General features: G+C 40.9%; 1 protein-coding gene across 1 annotated transcript; it reads left to right on the plus strand.

Annotated features, from left to right (window-relative positions):
• Positions 1-334: 334 nt before the first annotated feature.
• LOC141430582 (histone-lysine N-methyltransferase 2D-like) lies at positions 335-12643 on the plus strand. The gene is made up of 12 exons (XM_074091355.1): positions 335-380; positions 943-1103; positions 1787-2030; positions 2604-2763; positions 3237-3352; positions 4609-4752; positions 5141-5215; positions 6187-6420; positions 7120-7254; positions 7769-7952; positions 9824-10044; positions 12603-12643. Exons 2-12 carry the CDS (start codon positions 1011-1013, stop codon positions 12641-12643), a joined length of 1647 nt encoding a protein of 548 aa, XP_073947456.1. The 5' UTR covers positions 335-380; positions 943-1010.
• The last annotated feature ends 7362 nt before the right edge of the window (positions 12644-20005 follow it).

Here is a 20005-nt window from a genome sequence, read left to right on the forward strand (position 1 = left end):
GTATCACTTTAAGCTCTAGGCAAAAATCAAATAGTCAAGTTGTGTTCTAGACAGTCCTAGACCACCCCACTATGGGGTACTATAAAATGTTAAGAATAGGTAGATAAATTTGTTTTGTTTTCTTCCTAGCCGGATGTTTGGGTTAGGTAAGGCAAACCTTACACAGTCTCGTCTAAAGTAGCGAAGAAGAAGATAGGCGGGTACAAATTCAAGGGCGGGATGCATCCGCCGCGAAACTGGGCTTCCAGAAACGACAAGATCGGTGCTAGATTTTGGCCGGAAGAGGGGCACTAAACCAAGATGAGGGGGTTTTTGGGGTGCCGGGTTTGGGCTGCAGAGGCCGCAGGCGCCCGATAACAAGACCCCTGAGGACGATCCAGGTAAAATATAATTTTGTTTAAAAGTATGTTTTTGCTACGAAAAATCCTCGGTCAGATTCACCGTTCATTCTTGTCGGATTTATTGTAAATTCTCTCTCTAAGTTATCTATTACAATTTTGATACTTTTCCGTTCGACGGTAAAGCTTTAAAAAATCGTACAAAACTGCTAAGTTTTCTCACACATACGATACGATAACGGTACCGGCCCAACTGTAGTCTGATTCGTTAGAATATTTCGTAGCGTCTGTAGGCCCTATTGTTCTAATTTTAAGCACCTGCTGTCCACGGTGTTATAAATCGGTAGCTACGCGTATGGTGCATCACTTACCGATAGCCGAGAAAGTATCAGTGAATAAATATTGTTTGAACTAACAGATTCTTCAATTAAAATTTGTAAAGCTGATGATTGATCCCAGCCTAACGCGTGGTACTTAATTATGTGCACTGACTTGAAAATCTACAGCAACAATAAGATTTCGTGAGATGTGAAGACAATTGTGTTTTACTTTTTACTGTCGAAAACAATCTTATATTCTTAGCAAAATAAGAATGTTTATTCAGGTGTGGAGAATAAACTAGTATTATGTTCGAGCAAAGACAAGTTTGTGTTGACTCAAGATTTGTGCGTGATGTGTGGAGCGGTGGGGACGGACTCCGAAGGGTGCCTTATTGCCTGCTCTCAGTGCGGGCAGACCTACCATCCCTACTGCGTTAACATTAAGGTAAGTTAGTAATAAAATAAACGAATTTCAAGTAATAATACGCAGTAGAACTAAGGTTACCGACATAGCCCGAAGAATTGCGAAACTAAAGTGGCAGTGGGCGGGGCACATTGCTCGCAGGACGGATGGCCGGTGGGGCCAGAAGGTTCTCGAGTGGCGTCCGCGGACCGGGAGACGAGCTGTCAGTAGGCCTCCAACAAGATGGAGCGACGACTTGGTTAAGATCGCGGGATCGCGGTGGATGCGGAAAGCACAAGACCGGTCTGAGTGGAGAGCCTTGGGGGAGGCCTATGTCCAGCAGTGGACGTCTTTCGGCTGACATGATGATGATGATGAAGTAATAATACGAAAAGTTTATTTGCCAAGATTCGGCATGACAAGAAAATACATTAAAAATGAAAACAATCTTATATTTTAAGTTCGAGTAAAACGAAACTAAAAAAATGGGACCGAAAGAAACAAAAAGGGCAATGCTCAGGCATGCCAAGGCAAGCAGCAACACTGGTTTGAGAAATGCTGTACAGTGCAGGAAGCGCAGTGTAGTAAGTCCACCAACGGCATAGACGTGCATTGGGTCAATTTCAGGGTGGGTGTCTTGAGGGGCTTGAGGGAATAATAATGTACTAAAATGTAGTCGAAACGTCGAGGTAAGTATTCAGTAAACCGTACGTTTTGTTCGTTAGGTATCTCAAGTGATAGTGACGCTCGGGTGGCGCTGTCTGGACTGCACGGTGTGCGAGGGCTGCGGCAACCGCGGGGACGAGGCGCTGCTGGTGCTGTGCGACGACTGCGACACCGCCTGGCACACGTACTGCGCGCGGCCGCCGCTGGGCGACGTGCCGCGCGGCGCCTGGCGCTGCGAGCGGTGCCGCAAGTGCCTCACGTGCGGCACGCGCGACACGCACACCTGGTGCGAGAACTACACAGGTAAACGGCCCTAAGGGTAATACACAACCCTGCTGACGCGTCAATGGTGTCCTACCAACTGAACCACCGGGAAAACCAACTAACCAACCAAAAATCTTAATCATTTGCATACGCCGTAAGTTACTGAATATCGGGCTAAGTTCAAAGTCATCCCAAGAGCTGTGGAAAGAGCTATGCTTGGAGTTTCTTTGTGCGATAGAATCCGAAATGCGCAAATTCGTCAAAAAAACTAAAGTTACCGAATTAAGTCGAAGAATATGTAAGGTGAAGAGGTAGCGGGCGGGCCACAAAGTACAGATAACCGTTGCGGGAGAAAGGTTCTCGGGTGGCGATTACAAAATGGAAGACGAAGCGTTGGCAGGCAAACTCTAATTATATTTATCCATTTTATTTATTTATTTATTTATATTTATTTATCCAGATATGTCATCTAAAATTGTTCAAAAATCTAACCAATCTCATGATGCATTGTTCTATACATTATCCTCTCGAAGAAGCCACACAGTCTAAAGTTTATTGACAATGGCTTGTAACGCTCATGTTCTCGATCATAACCAAACTTCCTTTTTCCAGAGTGCGGGCCGTGCGCCTCGCTAGTGATGTGTTGCGTGTGCACGGAGCCTTATTCCGATGGCGAGCTTATCATCCAGTGCGAAGGCTGCCGGCGCTGGCTGCACGCCACTTGCGACTCCATCCGCAGCGAGGCTGACGCAGAGACCTGCTGCCGTGCTGGGTGAGACCTCGTTATTAGTGCAACCACAACGTGTATAGCTTTAGGTAGCTCGGGGCCGTATTCGGACGGCGAGCTGATCATAAAGTGCGACGCGTACCAGCGTAGGCTACCTGCCGTATGCGACGCCGTAAGCGGCGAGACCGACATATAGACATTTTGCCGTGCCGACTGGGACCTGTCAACACTTGTGTACCCATACCCGATCATATGAGAGTTTAAATTATTAGGTCGTACAGTATAGTCGTTCATTCCGGGTCGACAAGTATAGGTCGTACTTTAACCGCACCTCGCATGAAACTGAGGCGGAATTCGGATATGCGGGCAAGGCGTGCTAAAAGACATGCCACGATTGCTGCTAATTTTCGACGTCCGTTACCCACACCTTTCCCGTGTTGATTGAATGTTGATCTTATGATTTATTCTGATCATATGATTTATTCGAATGGTATACTAATTATGAAATTCCCCGCCAGCTACAACTGTCTGTTATGTCGCGGGCGCGAGCACGCCCCGCCGCACCTTGCGAAGGCTGCCATCGAGGCGCCGCCGCCGCCGCGACCCACTCAGATGCCCACGCCGCAGTCGCTCGGTAATTTACTTTCAAGATAGCATACCGATGTTGGCGACCGCGACACACGACCGCGACGGGTCGCGCGATCCACTGCTTAGCATGAATTAATATGAAGCACTGATGGATGCTAGCGTCCGCGCCGCGTGACTAATTGCATAACTGTTAACACGAGGTCACGCGACTCGGTTGCAGTCGCCAACATCGGAATGATACCTTCAGAGCTTATTACACCTATTGATAAATTTTATTTAACATAGATGTAATGCCGTCTCAGTTTGCTTTGTCCAACAAACAGAGACGGCATAACATTTATCTTCCACATAAAATGTATCAATGAGTGGTGAAGATTCGGTCATAGCTTCTTTGTTTTTAAAATAATTTTAATGACTATATTACTATTGGAAAAGGGTCCTTTAAATAATTTAAATTATACTTTTTATAAAACTAACACTTACTTAGCTTATAAGATTTTACTAACGGCCATCGATTTAGAATACCCTAGATGCACTATCACCTACAAATTCAAGTCTTAAAAATCCCCAGTCCCATCGCTAAGTTACAAGTGCGTGCGTCTACTAAGGCAAATCAAAAATACATAATGTACTGAAGAACATTTCAATTTTCGTTACATGCAACCTTATGTCACGAAAATTAAGGTTTTATTTTGAGTGCGCGCGATTGGCGGTTACGACATTACAAAATAAGACCATCGCGCTTTCGGTCAATCCCTATTAAGGCGGATTCAGTTTACGCCGCCGCGTGACAATCGTAACAAATTGACGGCTTTGACGTTTCAAATGAAGATAGGTACTTATTGAAATTAATTAAAACAATAACGTTTTTAATGAGTGTGAAAGCGTATTTTGCCGCAAATTCACTACATTATAAAGCTTTTAACTAGTACTTATCGAAAATACGATATGCCATTCCTTTTCAACGTCGCTAATGTATTATTTTTGAACTTTTTTACGGAGCACTTCGGCATGTTTTGATTCGATAACGAAGCAGGCGTGCTTTGCAGTAACGCGTGACTGATTGCGCAACTAAGCTTAGAAGGTGCTTAAGCACAGTTTTAGCGAGACACATTTTGAGCGTTAGCAGGGTATCTAGGGTATTCTAAATCGATGCTAACGGCAAATAAATATGTACGAGCCGCAAAGTTTCTTGTAATAAATGGAATATTATTATTGTTATTGACATTTGAAGTTGCTTAAATTATTATTGACGGAATCCGAATACTACAGGCACAAATCTAAATTCGTCTTTAACTCTAGGACTGGGCGGCGAATACTACGTAGATGATGTGTGCTTGTCCCAGCGGGGCGCTCACCACATGAAACAGCTCGAGGCCGAAATGGGCATCACTCACACACGGAGAAAAAGAAGGTTCAAGAACGAGACCACTGAGAAAGACGCTGGTGAGTTCTGTTGTGTTTATTATCACAGAATTGTATTGCGTACGGAATTCTAGCTAACCGCTTCTCATCGGCTTAATCTTTCACCACCATGCCTGCTATAGCAGTTAAAAGGCGATTGTTCAGAGTATTTTGTATGATACTGCTTAATTCTATAATTCACTATTATGATCATTGCTCAGATTTCTGACGCCTTGTCTGTTCAGTAGCTAACGATAACAAAAATGTATAATTAATTAAAGTTAGCCTAGTTTCTCAGCTTCCCCACGCATATGTTAGTATATATATTATTATTTTATTTATCTATTGCTTATGTAACAATGTCTAATGTGAGTTTTTGTGTGTCCACGCTGGCATTGTGGATTAGAAATAATGGCATCTATTGAAACAGTGGTTCAGAACGCGGACGTCGAGATGCCTGACGACTCCAAGCCGGACAGCACGGCTGAAGTTAAAGAGGAACCGGGTATGTCACAATCGAGACTATTTCTACTCATTATGCTGTCAATATTAAGCGTTTCATCATTATTTTGTCTAGGCAAATACTGAAAAGAGATGATGCTTAGAGTTTACTTTTATAGAAAGTAAGCTTATCTGTTAGAGGTCAAACAATAATAATAATTATATTTCTTCCGTACTCTTTCCTACCTTCCATTAGAAAAATATATCTGTTTTATAACTCATAAATACGAACTTTACCGACAAAATACGATGGCAAAACATTATTCAAGACATTTGTATTGGTATTTGCCATTAATGCGGGAGATAACAGCATTGTGGACTACAACAGAAGATAAAATCGTCACTACTTTGAAAAAAGCTTGTATCTCAAAATTGATACTTTTCTAATTGAACTTTACGAACATTATTTCAAAGGTCAATTTTGTTGACGTATTGATTTGAGATACGAGATTTTTTCAAAGTAGTGACGAAATATAAAACGCGGAAGAATGTTAACACGTTCGGCCCCTGCATTGATCCACTAAGCTCTTACGCTATGCCTACGCATATCCCACAGCAGTCACAAATTGGTGTCACTGGCATAGAAGTAAGAACTAAGAAGTCACAGACGTAATATAATCCGGTTGATCCGGTTTGATCACAAAAACGTTGTATTACTGACGTTTATGATCAAAAATTCGTACTCATATGCGCCGGTAACACGCATGTGTGTCAAGAGAATTCGTACCTCTTAAAGGCTGGCATAGCCTAAAGGCTTAGCGGAACGTTGCCGGAGCCGAATGTGATGTGATGATCCACTAAGCTCTTACGCTATGCCTACGGATGTCCCACAGCAGTCACAAATACGTTTCACTGGCTTAGGAGTAAGAACTAAAAAGTCACAGACGTTGTGTGACTGGGGCTGAATGTGTTAATATGTATAACCTATAGATAAACTACCAAAATAACGTGAATTTTCCATTATTTTACTCACAGGCATATCAAACGCAAATCTCAAAGAAGGCATTCTATGGAACGTAGTAAACGAAGGCCCACCCCCTGAAGGGTTCACAGTGTATACGACTGAGTCCGGACTGACAGTTCTGCGGAGAAAGAGACAGCGGAACCTGAACAAGCTCGGTATTGGCGGGTTCGTGGTCCGACAGAGACAGACGACGAAGACGCAGGCGGACGATGAGAAGGACGGCGATGGGACGCAGGCGTCTGGAGGTAACAAATCTTTTAAACATTATTTCTAAATCTGAAAAATCTGGAGTTTGGTACGTTATACACTTAATTTTCTTGCGTTTGTCCTTAGTCTCGCCTGTCGGTAAGTGATGGAATCGACGAAGAAATGCAAATAAAAGTTCGTCCACGTTAGGTGTTGTTTAAAGGTGGCTGGAAGAAGCTGGATGTGACAGGTCGAAGATAAAAATCAAATAGGTTAAAAACGGTACTGACTGAAAATCAGCGCTGGGGTGTTTATTATTAACACTTCAGCATTATGCTGAGCCAGTGTCCGATTCGCAACCGCAATGACACATATTTTCCTACGTGTTGTCTATTTGTACTCAATACTATTGTTGTGTCTTGTGTTGTGAATAAATGTATTTTCTTTCTTTCTTTCAAATAGTGCGATTTAGGGGAGGCCTAATGTCCAGCAGAGTGAAAAGCTTATGATGCATGATACAGGGCTTATCGATGTACTCGCGCGCTAAATAAATTGTTTTGCTTCTAAATTACATGCGTATCTGTTGGACTTTGTTATTACTTGCGGAGAAGAATACTTCAACAAATTAATTTAGATTTGGCTTTTTGGGAACCGATATTTCGAGTTCAAATAGTATTTATACCACCTTATCGCGTAGTCTTTGTCAATTCATAGTTGTCTAATTTTGGTATTATCTTAAAGTCGGCTGTTCTCTTTAGAGTCGCCGGGCAACAAGCGCAAGCCGCGCCGAAAGCCGCGATCCAAGCTGATGGAACAATTCCCCTCCTACATGCAGGAGGCGTTCTTTGGCAAAGAGCTGTTGGAGCCGGCGAAGCCTGCTGTCAGCTCCACTGGTAGGTGCCCCTATTATGTCTTAACTTTTTAAACTTCAATGCACGAATAATCTAATACCTTATACACGTGTGTTTTTTTTGTAATTGTTTGACGTTGCTCATTGATAGGGTTTTGAAGGAGTAATGCTTCGAGTTTCATGAATGAAATATTGAAATGGTATTTATGATAAATTTGCCTTTGGAAGTTTTGGAACTGATTTTAGAAATCATTTTAACTGATAGAAAGCTACAGTACTCTATCCCTGATTAACATACTTAGACTGTTTAAAATCTCGCGAATCGCCGACTAAATTGCGGACAACAGCGATAAAATAATGTACTTGTCCTAGTGTCGAGCATGACGAGAGTATGAGGTTAGAGTACATTACCAAAGGTGCATCAAGTATAATAATCGTACAAACTTTGCCACTCGGCCGGGCTACTCATAACTTCACAAATAAACGGTTTAAATGTTAAACTTGCTTCTAAACACGAAGATCGGTTTACTTGTGATTCATTATATTGTTTTTCTCAGGTAACCCGTCGGCGAGCCCCGGCGGCACGGCACGGCCCGGCACGCCGGAAGGCTATCGCGAGCTGAGGGACTTCAAGATAGACCTGGAGAACTCCGACAGCGACGGCGAGGACGTGCTCGCCGCGCTCACCACCTTCAAAGACAATGACAGTTCTTACGTTATCAATTTGAATTCGGTAAGTTGGTAGTCATTTTTTTTTGAACTGCGATTTTGTTTGCTTGAGTGAAAAACTATAGAAATACTAGATGAAACCCCGGCTTCGCTCGGGTAAAATGTACTCATAATAATATGTTTAAAAAATTTTTTTTGCCAGTGTAAAGACTTGTACTTATCAAAAAATCTGACGTATATTCCCAGCCTTAATATTATCACAAACGTACTTTCACAGCTAACCTACGTATCGGTATTTCACTATTATAGTAGATATTTCACCTAAATCTTATTTGCCCAAATAACTATGATGTCTCTGTCTCATACTCAAAGAAATTAGACCTACGATCTGTACGATCGATCTGATGAAAATCGACGAATCGTACCGTGTGTGGGGCCCTTATAAAGAGGTCACAATGGAGAACAATTCAATTCAAATTTAGGAAAAGTGGCTCCATCAATTTTTTGATGAAATGCAAACCTGTGACACCTGTGACACGTGATGACGTGACACTAACGCCACTTTGATGTGATGACTTTGACATGTTTACTTCGCACGCCATTATATAATTAGTAATTTATTCAAGTTTATATTGATAATACTCGATAATCCGAATTTTCCGCCTACAAGTTGTCGACTCGGATTGACTAATTTTTTACGCTCTTCAATTTGATGTGCATTTCGTTCGAGTCTACCGTACCCCTTGACGAAATTATTAATATAGATAAAAATAACGTACAACGATATATGCAGCTTTTGCTAATTTTGTGAAGTAGAGTTTAGAAGACTTCAATCAATAATTGTAATTTTTAAACTGCTCTATAATTGTTAGGCCAAGAAAAGGGCTCTATACCCTCTAATTGGATCTACCTTCATTATCGTCTGTCCATACGCAGGTTTACTTACTGAGTCACATCTTAAAGGCCTACGCTAGTTGGCACGAAGCGGGCGTACGCTTGCGGGTTCGGGTACATGCAATAGTAGATTATTGTCGTGGCCTGGATGTAGGCAATTGCTGGCTGAGTATGAGTATTAAACGGACGAGCTTGCTAGTCCGTTTAACTAAAACGAAGCCAACAATTACTATTCCGGCCGAGACTAATATAAAGCTTTTTTCAAAAATTACGAATAATTCTGACATAGAATAAACTTTTTCTCAAAATAATAATGCTTTCCCGCCTTTTAACATTAAAAATAAACTGCAGGTGTATTTCTCCACCGAAAACACCACAAGCTGTTCCAGACCCAATAAAAAAAGTCCAGAGTTCCAACAAAATATCTGATTCCGGCCATTACTTATGTTCAATACACGAACATAAAATAAATATATAAAATAAATTAAAATGTAAACATAAAGAAAAATATTTATCAATGGCAACACTAAACCTAATCTTATCTATGTCTAAAATCTGTTGTCTATGTTTTCTCTCTCTTCTATCTAGACTTCTATCAGTCAGTGGCCTTCTAATTTGCTGGCCCAAAAAATACATTTTTTATGTATAAATTACAGTGTTTGCAATAAGAAAACTTTAATAAAGTTAATTATAAATATTCTCGCGTGTTTTTATACAACTTGGCTGTATACGACTTGTGCCAACATTTCCATACGCTTCTTAAATTAAAAAAAAAATTGTGACTGATTGCAGGCGCGTTAATTTATTATTGTCGAGCTAGCGCGCCTGCATTCTTTTTAACTTTTAAATTTTTCGCTGACCATAAACTATGCACTTCACCTTCTGATTAGTTCTGATATGTAAAGAATAATGTCAACTTTTACGGACATTTTTGAGAAAAAGCCGTTAGTTCATAATATTTTTCAGTACGCGTCCACCCGCTCCGTGCAAATTCACTTCAGCTAGGGAAGGCCCTAACACATCAATATTTTCCATATTCACTTACACAGGAGGAATAGGCTGTTTGCAATCGTTAAAATCGAAAGAGGAAAAGACGACGCTTCCAACCATACAAAAATCAAGACTGAACCAGAAGATGGAGTTTTGAAACACACCGAGGACTCCACGGCGTTGAAGAATGCGATACTGGGTCGCAGCCGCCCGAAGAGCAGCCTGCCGCCGCTGACGCTATCCACTGTGCACAGCACCAAGACTGAGGCAATCAGCAGCGGTAAGTACACCATTACGTTACTGAAATCTCATGGAAGTAGGATATATTTGGCGCCCTCCCGTGCCGGTTATGCGAGATGGTTATGTTGTCAAGGGCAGACCTCTTGAGGGGAGGTTTGACCTTAAAGGAGCCTAGTAAGTTATTCTTTGAGTAAAACAATAAGACTTTTTAACAATTTTTTAATTAAATATTGAACACAAAAATAACAGGCCTAATTTGACAAAATTAAAAGTAAAAGTATTACGAGAATCTCAGGTAGTGAGTTCAAGCGATTTTATTGAGAGGTGGTTCTGATTATTCGGTCTCACTGGCCTACACTCCCTGGAGTCGGAGAGAAGAACCCGGAGCGAAGAGGCTGGCCACAGCAGGGGGGCCTGGTCCAGCTGAGTGGTCGTCGGTGCCGAGGTCAAAAGGGGCCTAGGGCGGCAGGACGAGCAGCCTGGACAAGTGTTCCACGCCGGAACGATCAGGGTCTTGGACGAGCCAGGAAGGATGTGCAGTACTCCGGAAGTTAAGGCCGTCAGGGCTTAGTGTCAGGTTAAAGGAGCCGCCTGAGCCGTGAGAATTGTAGCCGAACGGAGCTTTGAAAGTTGTACGAAGGTTTTGTAAGCCGTACAAAGGTGTGGAAGTTGAAGCCGTACGGAGGTGCCCTGTAAATTAGGTGGTGTCAGTTGTGGTCCAGTGCTAGATTGTTTGCCAGTCACTCCTCTGCAGCGATGCCCAACTCTTAGGGTGTGCTGAATTGCAGTGAGTGGCAGGACAATCATACGGAGTTACAGGCAGGCAAAGGAAAGTGATTCTAGTTTTATATAATTATTTTTAAAAAAACAAAAGGTAAAAATAAATAGCCTAAGTGACCGTTAAAAATTTGAAATACAACAGTTCACTAAATAACCGTTAGAGGATTACATTTGAAATTAAACGTTACTTAGCTGAGTTTGAATTTATTTTAACACCGGTAAGCATCCGTTGCATAAAAGTAATAAGCATTAACATAGGTTCTGAGTTTTATACAACGATGAGAGAAATTAACAAGTGAAAATATTAAGTATAAGAAATGTTTGAAATAAAAGATTCCCTGGCCAGGGGAAGCCTTCAGTTCAATTAACAAAGTTAAATTATAAAGAAAATAATTATAATAATACACAGAAAAACACAAAGTTAAATATCGGAGAACTTACCAAGTCTGGGCGTATGGAGCTTTCGAGAGCTGTTTAGTGTAGTGTGAGCTGTTGAATGTGTGTTTTACAGCTGTGCTTCAGCTTTTAAGGGCGAGAATATTACAGTTAGAATTCCCCGGTCACAGCTGATCGACAGCACCCCCCTTGGCCGACAAAAACGGTCAAGGGTGAGTTGGTTATAGATATATTTAGTCGTACAAACTCGTGTAGTAAATGAGTGTAATAAAATGCCTACTTTTATAAATAAATAAGTAAATAATAAATAAATATTAAATACATATTATTACGTAAATAAATAAGTCAAGAGAAAACTACGGTGGCGACCTCTAGAGTTCGTCCGCCATTCTGCTCAGAGATCCCTTATTGAAGAAAGCGCCATCTAGCTTACACTGAGCTAACTAAGATGTCAGCGATCGCCTATGTGCATCGTGACAGTACGCCCGTCCCTCCAAAAGAAATTTGAGCCTCATAGCAAATTTCGTTAAAAAAAAAAAATACACTATGACATAACGCTTACATACGTCGTCTCTCATACTATGATCATACATCTACTCTCATGGCGGGTCAAACAAAACAGAGGCTTGTTGACCCTTATGTCAAAGGAATAAAATGTGTTAATGGAAGGTGGACGTTGTATGCATTCATAAAAAATAATTATAGACATTAATTAAATCTGTGATTGAAATTACCATCCGTTCCAATCATTAGAGTTTTGAATTACAGAGGCTAAGGGCATATTTTACGTGTTACCAACCGCACGGGTTCCGTAATTCAAATTTTAAAATACTTTTTAACGAGTTGCAAGTTCTCGGGTAAAGGCTTAAGGACAGATCAATTAATATTATAATAATGAGTGGCGGACCGCGACAAATGATTATACTAGTTTAGCGTGTAAGTAATATGTACGCGCTATAGATTTAAAGAAATAATAGTGCAAAAGGTGCAGCTATTATACGTCCGCGCGGAGGCGGCGCGCTAAAATGACTTGATTCTATAAATAGAACCGTGCGTCTAAGTGATAAGGGAGTGTGATAAGACAAAATTAAATTTACACGCGTGCTATTCGCCGGTGCTAAATGGAGACTGATGTGACGGCGCGCGACAGCTGATCGCCCGTCCAGATGCATTATAATTAGTACCTACATTGATAAGGAAGCAAGTAATGCATTATTTATTTAATGTGCGCAGACGCTACCTGCCGCCCGGTGTTATTTTAAATCTTTAATATGCCATGCACCTAAATCGTTACCAGAAAGATCCTGTAGTTCGAAAACGAGTGGAGATCTTTTTTTAGTTATTTTACACTTAACGAACTTTGGTGCAAGTTTTTTGCTAAAGTATTTAGACTTATCACTTAAGAAATACGTGCGCTTCCAGACCAAGTCTCCCACATTAAATTCAGCCGGTTTTCGGCGTAAGTTGTAACGCGCAATGTTTTTTTGATGTGCGTTATAAAGTGAGTGTTGAACTTTATCAAATATATGGGTCAAGAACCCATGTTTTGTGCGTAAATATCGCGAGGTAGAAAAAGCATTTCATTCCCCAAATCGTTATCGACGAAGTGTGAACCACAAGTCACTAACTCTCTGCCGTAAACAAGGAAGGAAGGAGTATAACCGGTTACCTCGTTCACAGAATTATTTATAGCGAATTGTACTTTAGGTATGTTGACGTCCCAAGTCCTATGGTCGTCGTTAACAAAGGTGGAGACGCAGGATATTATAGTTTTATTGTAGCGTTCCGTATTATTAATATGTGGACTGTACTTTGCTATTAAAAACTGGTTAGGCACCTTGTATTTATTGAGAAATGTTTTTAGTTCGCGGCTAATTAGTTGTGACGCATTATCCATGTAAATGGTTTGCGGTATTCCGTGAACTAAGAAAATGGAATCTTCTAAATGTTTGACTACGATTGCCGCAGTTGCGTTACGAACCGGAAATAAGAAACAATATTTTGAGAGAAAATACAAGTAACACGAGCAAGTAACTATTTGTTTACGACTAGTGGGCAATGGTCCGACGAAGTCCAAGGCTAGGGCTTGAAAGGGCCTCGAGCACTGTTTAGGCCTTCCCATTTCACCTAGTGTCGCGTGCGTAGGATGTTTATAAGCGATGCAAGTGTCGCAAGAGGAAACGAACTTTGATACGTCTCTATACATGCCTACCCAAAAGTATTTGAGTGCTATACGGTGATAGGTTTTGAAAACGCCTAAGTGTCCGGCTGTTGGTTCTGCATGATTTTCTTTTATATTTGTTCGCGTAATTCCGCTGGCACAACCTCTTTCCACGCGAACTCATTGTTAAACCTAGTATCTGACTTAGTAAGTCTATATAAGGAATTGTTTACAATTTTATAATTGGGGAAACCTTGCGGTGTGTTTACACAGCTATTATACAAGTCTAAGTACCATTTGTCTTGCGAATTGAGATACGAGTTAGCAATAGTTATTGCCGACACCGGCACGGATCTTGATAACGAATCAGGTATTACGTTATCTTTGCCGCGACGATGTAAAATCTCAAAATCGAAAGAAGACAATCTTACGCCCCAACGGGCTAGGCGTCCGGTTGGGTTATTAAGAGAAAGGAACCATTTCAAGGATGAATGGTCGGTATAAACTTTGAATGTTTTTCCGTTTTCCAAGTAACAGCGCCAGTGTTCTAAGGCTACTAGTACGGCTAAGGTTTCCCGTTCAGTTACACTATAATTCTTTTCACAGCCTGTTAATGACCTACTCATATAAGCGACCGGGTGCTCCTGGCCGTTTATATTTTGACATAACATACCGCCGACGCCATAGTCACTAGCGTCAGTGTGTACTTCGAACGGTAAATCAAAGTTGGGACAAGAAAGAACGGAGTTGTTACAAGGCAGGCTTTAAGTTTTAAAAATGCCTGTTCGGCCTCTGGCGTCCACTGAAATGGGGGGGCTTTCTTTTTATTAGAAGTTAAAATATTTAAGGGCCCTGCCAGAGTACTAAAGTTGGGAACGAAACGGCGGTACCAAGAGGCGGTACCCAGAAAACGTTTTACCTCTTTTTTTGAAGTTGGTCTAGGATAGTTTACGATTGCATTTACTTTTTCTGGGTCTGTACGCAGCCCTTGAGCGTCTACAACGTAACCTAAGTATTTGAGACTGTCCCTGAAGAACTGAGTTTTCTCAAAGTTGATAGTTAGACCAGCTGTTTTTAATTTAGTTAGGACGCGCAGAAGTAATGTCACGTGGTCCTCGAATGAATTACTAACACAGACTATATCGTCGAGGTAACAGAAAACTTTCATTTCAAATTCGGGGCCGAACAAACTATCGACTAAACGTTGCTGTGTAGCCGGCGCGTTAGTTAGGCCAAAAGCCATAGTTTTAAAACAAAAAGTGCCCCTTGACGGTACGAAAAACGCTGTTTTCGTTTTATCCCGCTGATTAATGGGTATCTGCCAAAAAGCTTTAGAAAGGTCGATGCTAGTAAGGAACTTAGCATCTCTAAGGTTATCTAAAATTTCCGAAATGTACGGTAAGCTATATGCGTCCTTTTTAGTTACTGAGTTAAGTTTTCTACTGTCTAAACAAAATCTAGGCTTGCCGTTCTTTTTGTTTACTAAAAGTACTGGCGATGACCAAGCGCTTTCACAAGGTTCGATTACGTCAAGCTGTAGCATTTCGTCGACCTGTTCGTTAATAATTCTAAGTTTCTCAGGAGACATGCGGTAAAATCTTTGGCGTATCGGCTCAGTGTCGCCGGTATCTATATTGTGTGTTATTAACGAAGTTCGACCTAAACCTATCCGTTCGTAAGAAATGCTGTTAAATTGGCTTATGATGTTATCTGCCTGGACGCGTTGAGACTCAGTTAAGTGACTATAGGACATAAGAGTTTGGGAACCCTCGACTTGCTCTGTGTGCTTGATGGCGCATTCGCTTACCCCAATACTATACAAGTATTTGGGGCAAACTTTAAAAATGCGCCAGAAGTCAACACCTAGAATGAGCGAAGTGAGGATTCCCGGAACTACATATGACCTTACAGTGTGAGTTATAGACTCAAAGGTCAAGTCCAGGTCGAAATATCCTACACTATCTAGATGTTGGCCGCCCGCGGCTGTTACACGCACAGAGTCGTCGATTAGTAGTTGATGTCCCCTTTCAAGTAATCTATTGTGAAAATTGTTACCTATAATAGTAACGGCGGAACCAGAGTCGAGCAGAGCCGATACCTCTAGTCCGTTAATAGATACCTTTACAAAAGGTCGCGAGTCTACAATAGAGGGTTGAGGCGATACAGTGGCCACTTTATATGAATTAAAAAAATTTGAAACATAATTAAGCCATTGTGACCAGTTATTTTCTTTTATTAGACTGTGATCACTGGATCGCCTCGCCTTCAGTTTTTTGAAGTTGAGGTTGTAGGAACTGGTTTTTTATTATTGCATTTAGAGCAATTAATAGATTTAACGCCCGGCAATCCGCATTTAAAACAGACTATCGTACGAGGCGCTTTGCAGCTTCGTAATGTATGAGTGTTTGTGCGACAACGCGGGCAAAATAGTTTTATATTATTATTGTTGTTATTTTGCGAGCTGATTGCATTAACCGGATAGCGGGTTTTATAATTAGAGAAATTATGTGCACTGGCGTTGTTACCTGGGGAATTTTCCCTTGATATGGTTGCTTTGGAGAGTTTAGGAAAGACGATTGTTTATTGTAAGCGAATTCTGGCGCGAGCGTATCCGAATTCGCTCGCGGAGGTTCGCGGAATTGGGACATACGCGCATGAACCACTTCGTAGTTATGGCAAAGTTTACGCAAGGTATTTAAATTATCTATTTTTTCCGCCGTGGCTATGACAGTAGCGAAGCACGGCCGAATGTTATGTAGAACAATTTCTAATTGTTCTTCTTCGGTAAATGGCACGGTTAGCCTTGAGAACATGCCGTGCATAATTGAGAGATAAATCGTTATATTCTCGCTTTCGCCCTGAGTACGCGCGCGAATTTCCGATTTTAATCTGTAGTCGTAATCGTGCTGAGAAAATACTTCTATGAGTTGTGTAGAGAGGTCATGCCAGTTATCTATGGAATCCTTAACCGAACGGAACCAGTGAAGGGCGTCTCCTTCGAATATTTCCGTTGCATGTTGAAGAATTTTTCAGGTTTTAAATTTCGCGCGGCTAAAAATTCTTTTACCCGTTGAACAAAAGAGCGTACGCAGGTCTTCCCGTTGTACCGTAATTTAGCTATATCAGAAGACATACCACGGTCGCAAGTAACTGCTATTTTTGTAGGGGTTTGCGGACTGAAAGAATTGGTATTATTCGTGGAGCGGTGAGTGACTTGTGGTGTCTCCTCACATTGTTCGAAATCCTCTCCTTCGTTAGTGTCATGAACTGGTCGCAAGTCCGCCAACTCTTGGTATATTAATTGAAATTTATTTAAACAAACATTATAAGAGTCCACGGTAGTGGGGGTTACGGGAGTAATACGCCTTAATCGGTGAAAAATATGGTTACACAAGTTATCCGTACGTTCGAGTAAACCGTCATCAAACTTAGCCTTAAGGGAAACTAATTGTGACTGTGCCTTAAGTACACTATCAGTCGCGCCCTTAATATCCTCGGTTACATCGAGACCTGATTCTAAAATATCACTGGCGGGTAAAGAAGCTGACAGTTTGACTATCTGTTTACGCAACTCAATAACGGTATCCGCGGGATTGGTACCTCGAATAGCCACCTCATAAGTTAGTTCTGCCTTTTGAAGAGACAAGTATTTAATTCTATGACAATCCATAGTTACGATTACCTCAGTTAAATATAAGAATACCCGAAGCTAATTAATAAAAACGTTAGCCTGTTTGCTAGCGATCGAAGTATAATGGTCTCTAAGCAGGGAACAGACGGTCGAAAATAGAGAGCACACGTATAATGAATAATAAATAACTGGTTCTGTTAACTCTGCGACCAGTTGATTTTTAGCAAGCACTCGAGTAGTATGATATGAATGTTGTGAGTTGTGATGGTGGTTTGTGTAGTTGTATGCCAGATGTGGTATTTCTTCGACACACAGTACCTAAATTTAACTCTCCGTATGTTACAGTGCTATTTAAATTAACAAGTAGGACACAAGAAATAATAGTGTTGTGTATCTCCCAGTAATGTTCGAATGTAAAATTAATTAAAAGACCGCGTTGAAGTTAAATAAATAGTAAAATTTGGAACAAAAATAAATGTCAGTGTGTTTACCGAGATAATGATAAACTGATTTTGATGAAAGATCTAAATAGTGGTTCAGATATTTTAAAAATATAGAAATATCGTTGCTTTTCTATAAAATTGTAGGTATTTCAAATACGTTATTTAAAAATGATTTGAATCGTTAGAATTTCAAATTCAGTGGTTGGCAGTCACTAAATTTAAAATAACTGTTTCACTTGAAGCAGCGGTGAACAATATTAGTGAAAGTATAATTGGCGTCAGTTACGGTTTAAATTTAACTTGATGAAAATTAGTAGGTAGAATTTGAATTGAACCGTTAACGTATTTGAATTTAGTTAATGCAACAATATTTAGTTAACTTTAGGGTATAGTTGAAATTGTCGTTGAGATTTGAATTTTAAAACGCCGTCCGTTTCAACTGTGGCAAGTGACAGTTGAAATTCAAATAGGCCGTTGACGAGAAAGTGGTCAAAGGTCGGCAGAGTATTTGAATTTAAAGATAACGGTAAAGCGGTTTTAAAATTAGAGTTATTATTAAAGAGAAAAAAAAACTATTAAATGAACCACTTAGGGATCTCGGTAACTGAAACACTGGTTATGCCTATTATTCGCCTCTTACGAATTCCTAGACGGGGAATGGCGTTATTCTAAGCCCCGACCACCATACAGGGGCGAGAAAAACAGGGTACTTACTGCGAGATACACAGAACACACAAGATACACAATTAATTTTTGCACAATCACTGCAATTCTAGGCAAGAAAAACGTAACAATCAGAACCTCTCAAAAAAAAACCCACGGGCGCCACTGTCAAGGGCAGACCTCTTGAGGGGAGGTTTGACCTTAAAGGAGGCCTAGTAAGTTATTCTTTGAGTAAAACATAAGACTTTTAACAATTTTTTTAATTAAATATTGAACACAAAAAATAACAGGCCTAATTTGACAAAATTAAAAGTAAAAGTATTACGACTCAGGTAGAATCTCAGGTAGATTAGTTCAAGCGAGATTTGAGAGTGTGCTGATTATTCGGTCTCTACTGGCCTACACTACCCTGGAGTCGGAGAGAAGAACCCGGAGCGAAGAGGCTGGCCACAGCAGGGGGGCCTGGTCCAGCTGAGTGGTCGTCGGTGCCGAGGTCAAAAGGGGCCTTAGGGCGGCAGGACGAGCAGCCTGGACAAGTGTTCCACGCAGGAACGATCAGGGTCTTGGACGAGCCAGGAAGTGTGCAAGTACTCCGGAAGTAAGGCCGTCAGGGCTTAGTGTCAGGTTGGTTAAAGGGGCCGCCTGAGCCGTGAGAATGTAGCCGAACGGAGCTTTGAAAGTTGTACGAAGGTTGTAAGCCGTAAAAGTTAGAGAAGTTGAAGCCGTACGAAGGTGCGTAAGCCGCGTAGTGAGTTGTACCCCGTAAATGTCCGTGGGTGTCAGTTGTGGTGTGCTAGATTGTTTGCCAGTCACTCCTCTCGAAAGCTGCGCATGCCAACTCTTAGGGTGTGCTGAATTGCAGTGAGTGGCAAGGACAATCATACGGAGTTACAGGCAGGCAAGGAAAGTGATTCTAGTTTTATATAATTATTTTTAAAAAACAAAAGGTAAAATAAATAGCCTAAGTGACCGTTAAAATTTGAAATACAACAGTTCACTAAATAACCGTTAGAGGATTACATTTGAAATTAAACGTTACTTAGCTGAGTTTGAATTTATTTTAACACCGGTACGCATCCGTTGCATAAAAGTAATAAGCATTAACATAGGTTCTGAGTTTATAACAACGGATGAGAGAAATTAACAAGTGTTAAATATTAAGTATAAGAAATGTTTGAAATAAAAGATTCCCTGGCCAGGGAAGCCTTCAGTTCAATTACACAAGTTAATTATAAAGAAAATAATTATAATATACACAGAAAAACACAAAAGTTAAATATCGGAGAACTTACCAAGTCTGGGCGTATGGAGCTTTCGAGGAAGCTGTTTAGTGTAGTCTGAGCTGTTGAATGTGTTTTTACAGCTGTGCTTCAGCTTTTAAGGGCGAGAATATTACAGTTAGAATTCCCGGTCACAGCTGATCGACAGCACCCCCCTTGGCCGACAAAAACGGTCAAGGGTGAGTTGGTTATAGATATATTTAGTCGTACAAACTCGTGTAGTAATGAGTGTAATAAAATGCCTACTTTTATAAAATAAATAAGTAAATAATAAATAAATATTAAATACATATTATTACGTAAATAAATAAGTCAAGAGAAACTACGGTGGCGACTCTAGAGTTCGTCCGCCATTCTGCTCAGAGATCCCTTATTGAAGTAAGCGCCATCTAGCTTACACTGAGCTAACTAAGATGTCAGCGATCGCCTATGTGCATTGTGACAAATTACAGTACTGTTGCACAAAGATATGAATATAGCCAAAGTGACAAAAAATTTGACCTCAATGTTTCGCAATAAAGTCCTTGTCTACATCGTAAAGGGATATTTTATGTAAAACGGCTAGCCCGTTACCGTCTCGTGCTGACATCCGCACTGGTTTTGCGCAGAATTCGTTTATCGCTATCCGGCCGGAACTATGCAATCTT

Source organism: Choristoneura fumiferana, chromosome 8 (assembly GCF_025370935.1).
Source record: "Choristoneura fumiferana chromosome 8, NRCan_CFum_1, whole genome shotgun sequence".
Taxonomy (NCBI): Eukaryota; Metazoa; Arthropoda; class Insecta; order Lepidoptera; family Tortricidae; genus Choristoneura; species Choristoneura fumiferana.

What these genes read in the sequence shown, in the direction of transcription:
- LOC141430582 (XM_074091355.1), top strand. Translation starts at nt 1,011, where the DNA reads ATGTGTGGAGCGGTGGGGACGGACTCCGAAGGGTGCCTTATTGCCTGC. An exon ending in TGAAGTTAAAGAGGAACCGG is followed by an intron (nt 5,216 to 6,186) that starts GTATGTCACAAT and finishes TTTTACTCACAG; the next exon opens with GCATATCAAACGCAAATCTC. An exon ending in GACTGAGGCAATCAGCAGCG is followed by an intron (nt 10,045 to 12,602) that starts GTAAGTACACCA and finishes GTGCGCTTCCAG; the next exon opens with ACCAAGTCTCCCACATTAAA.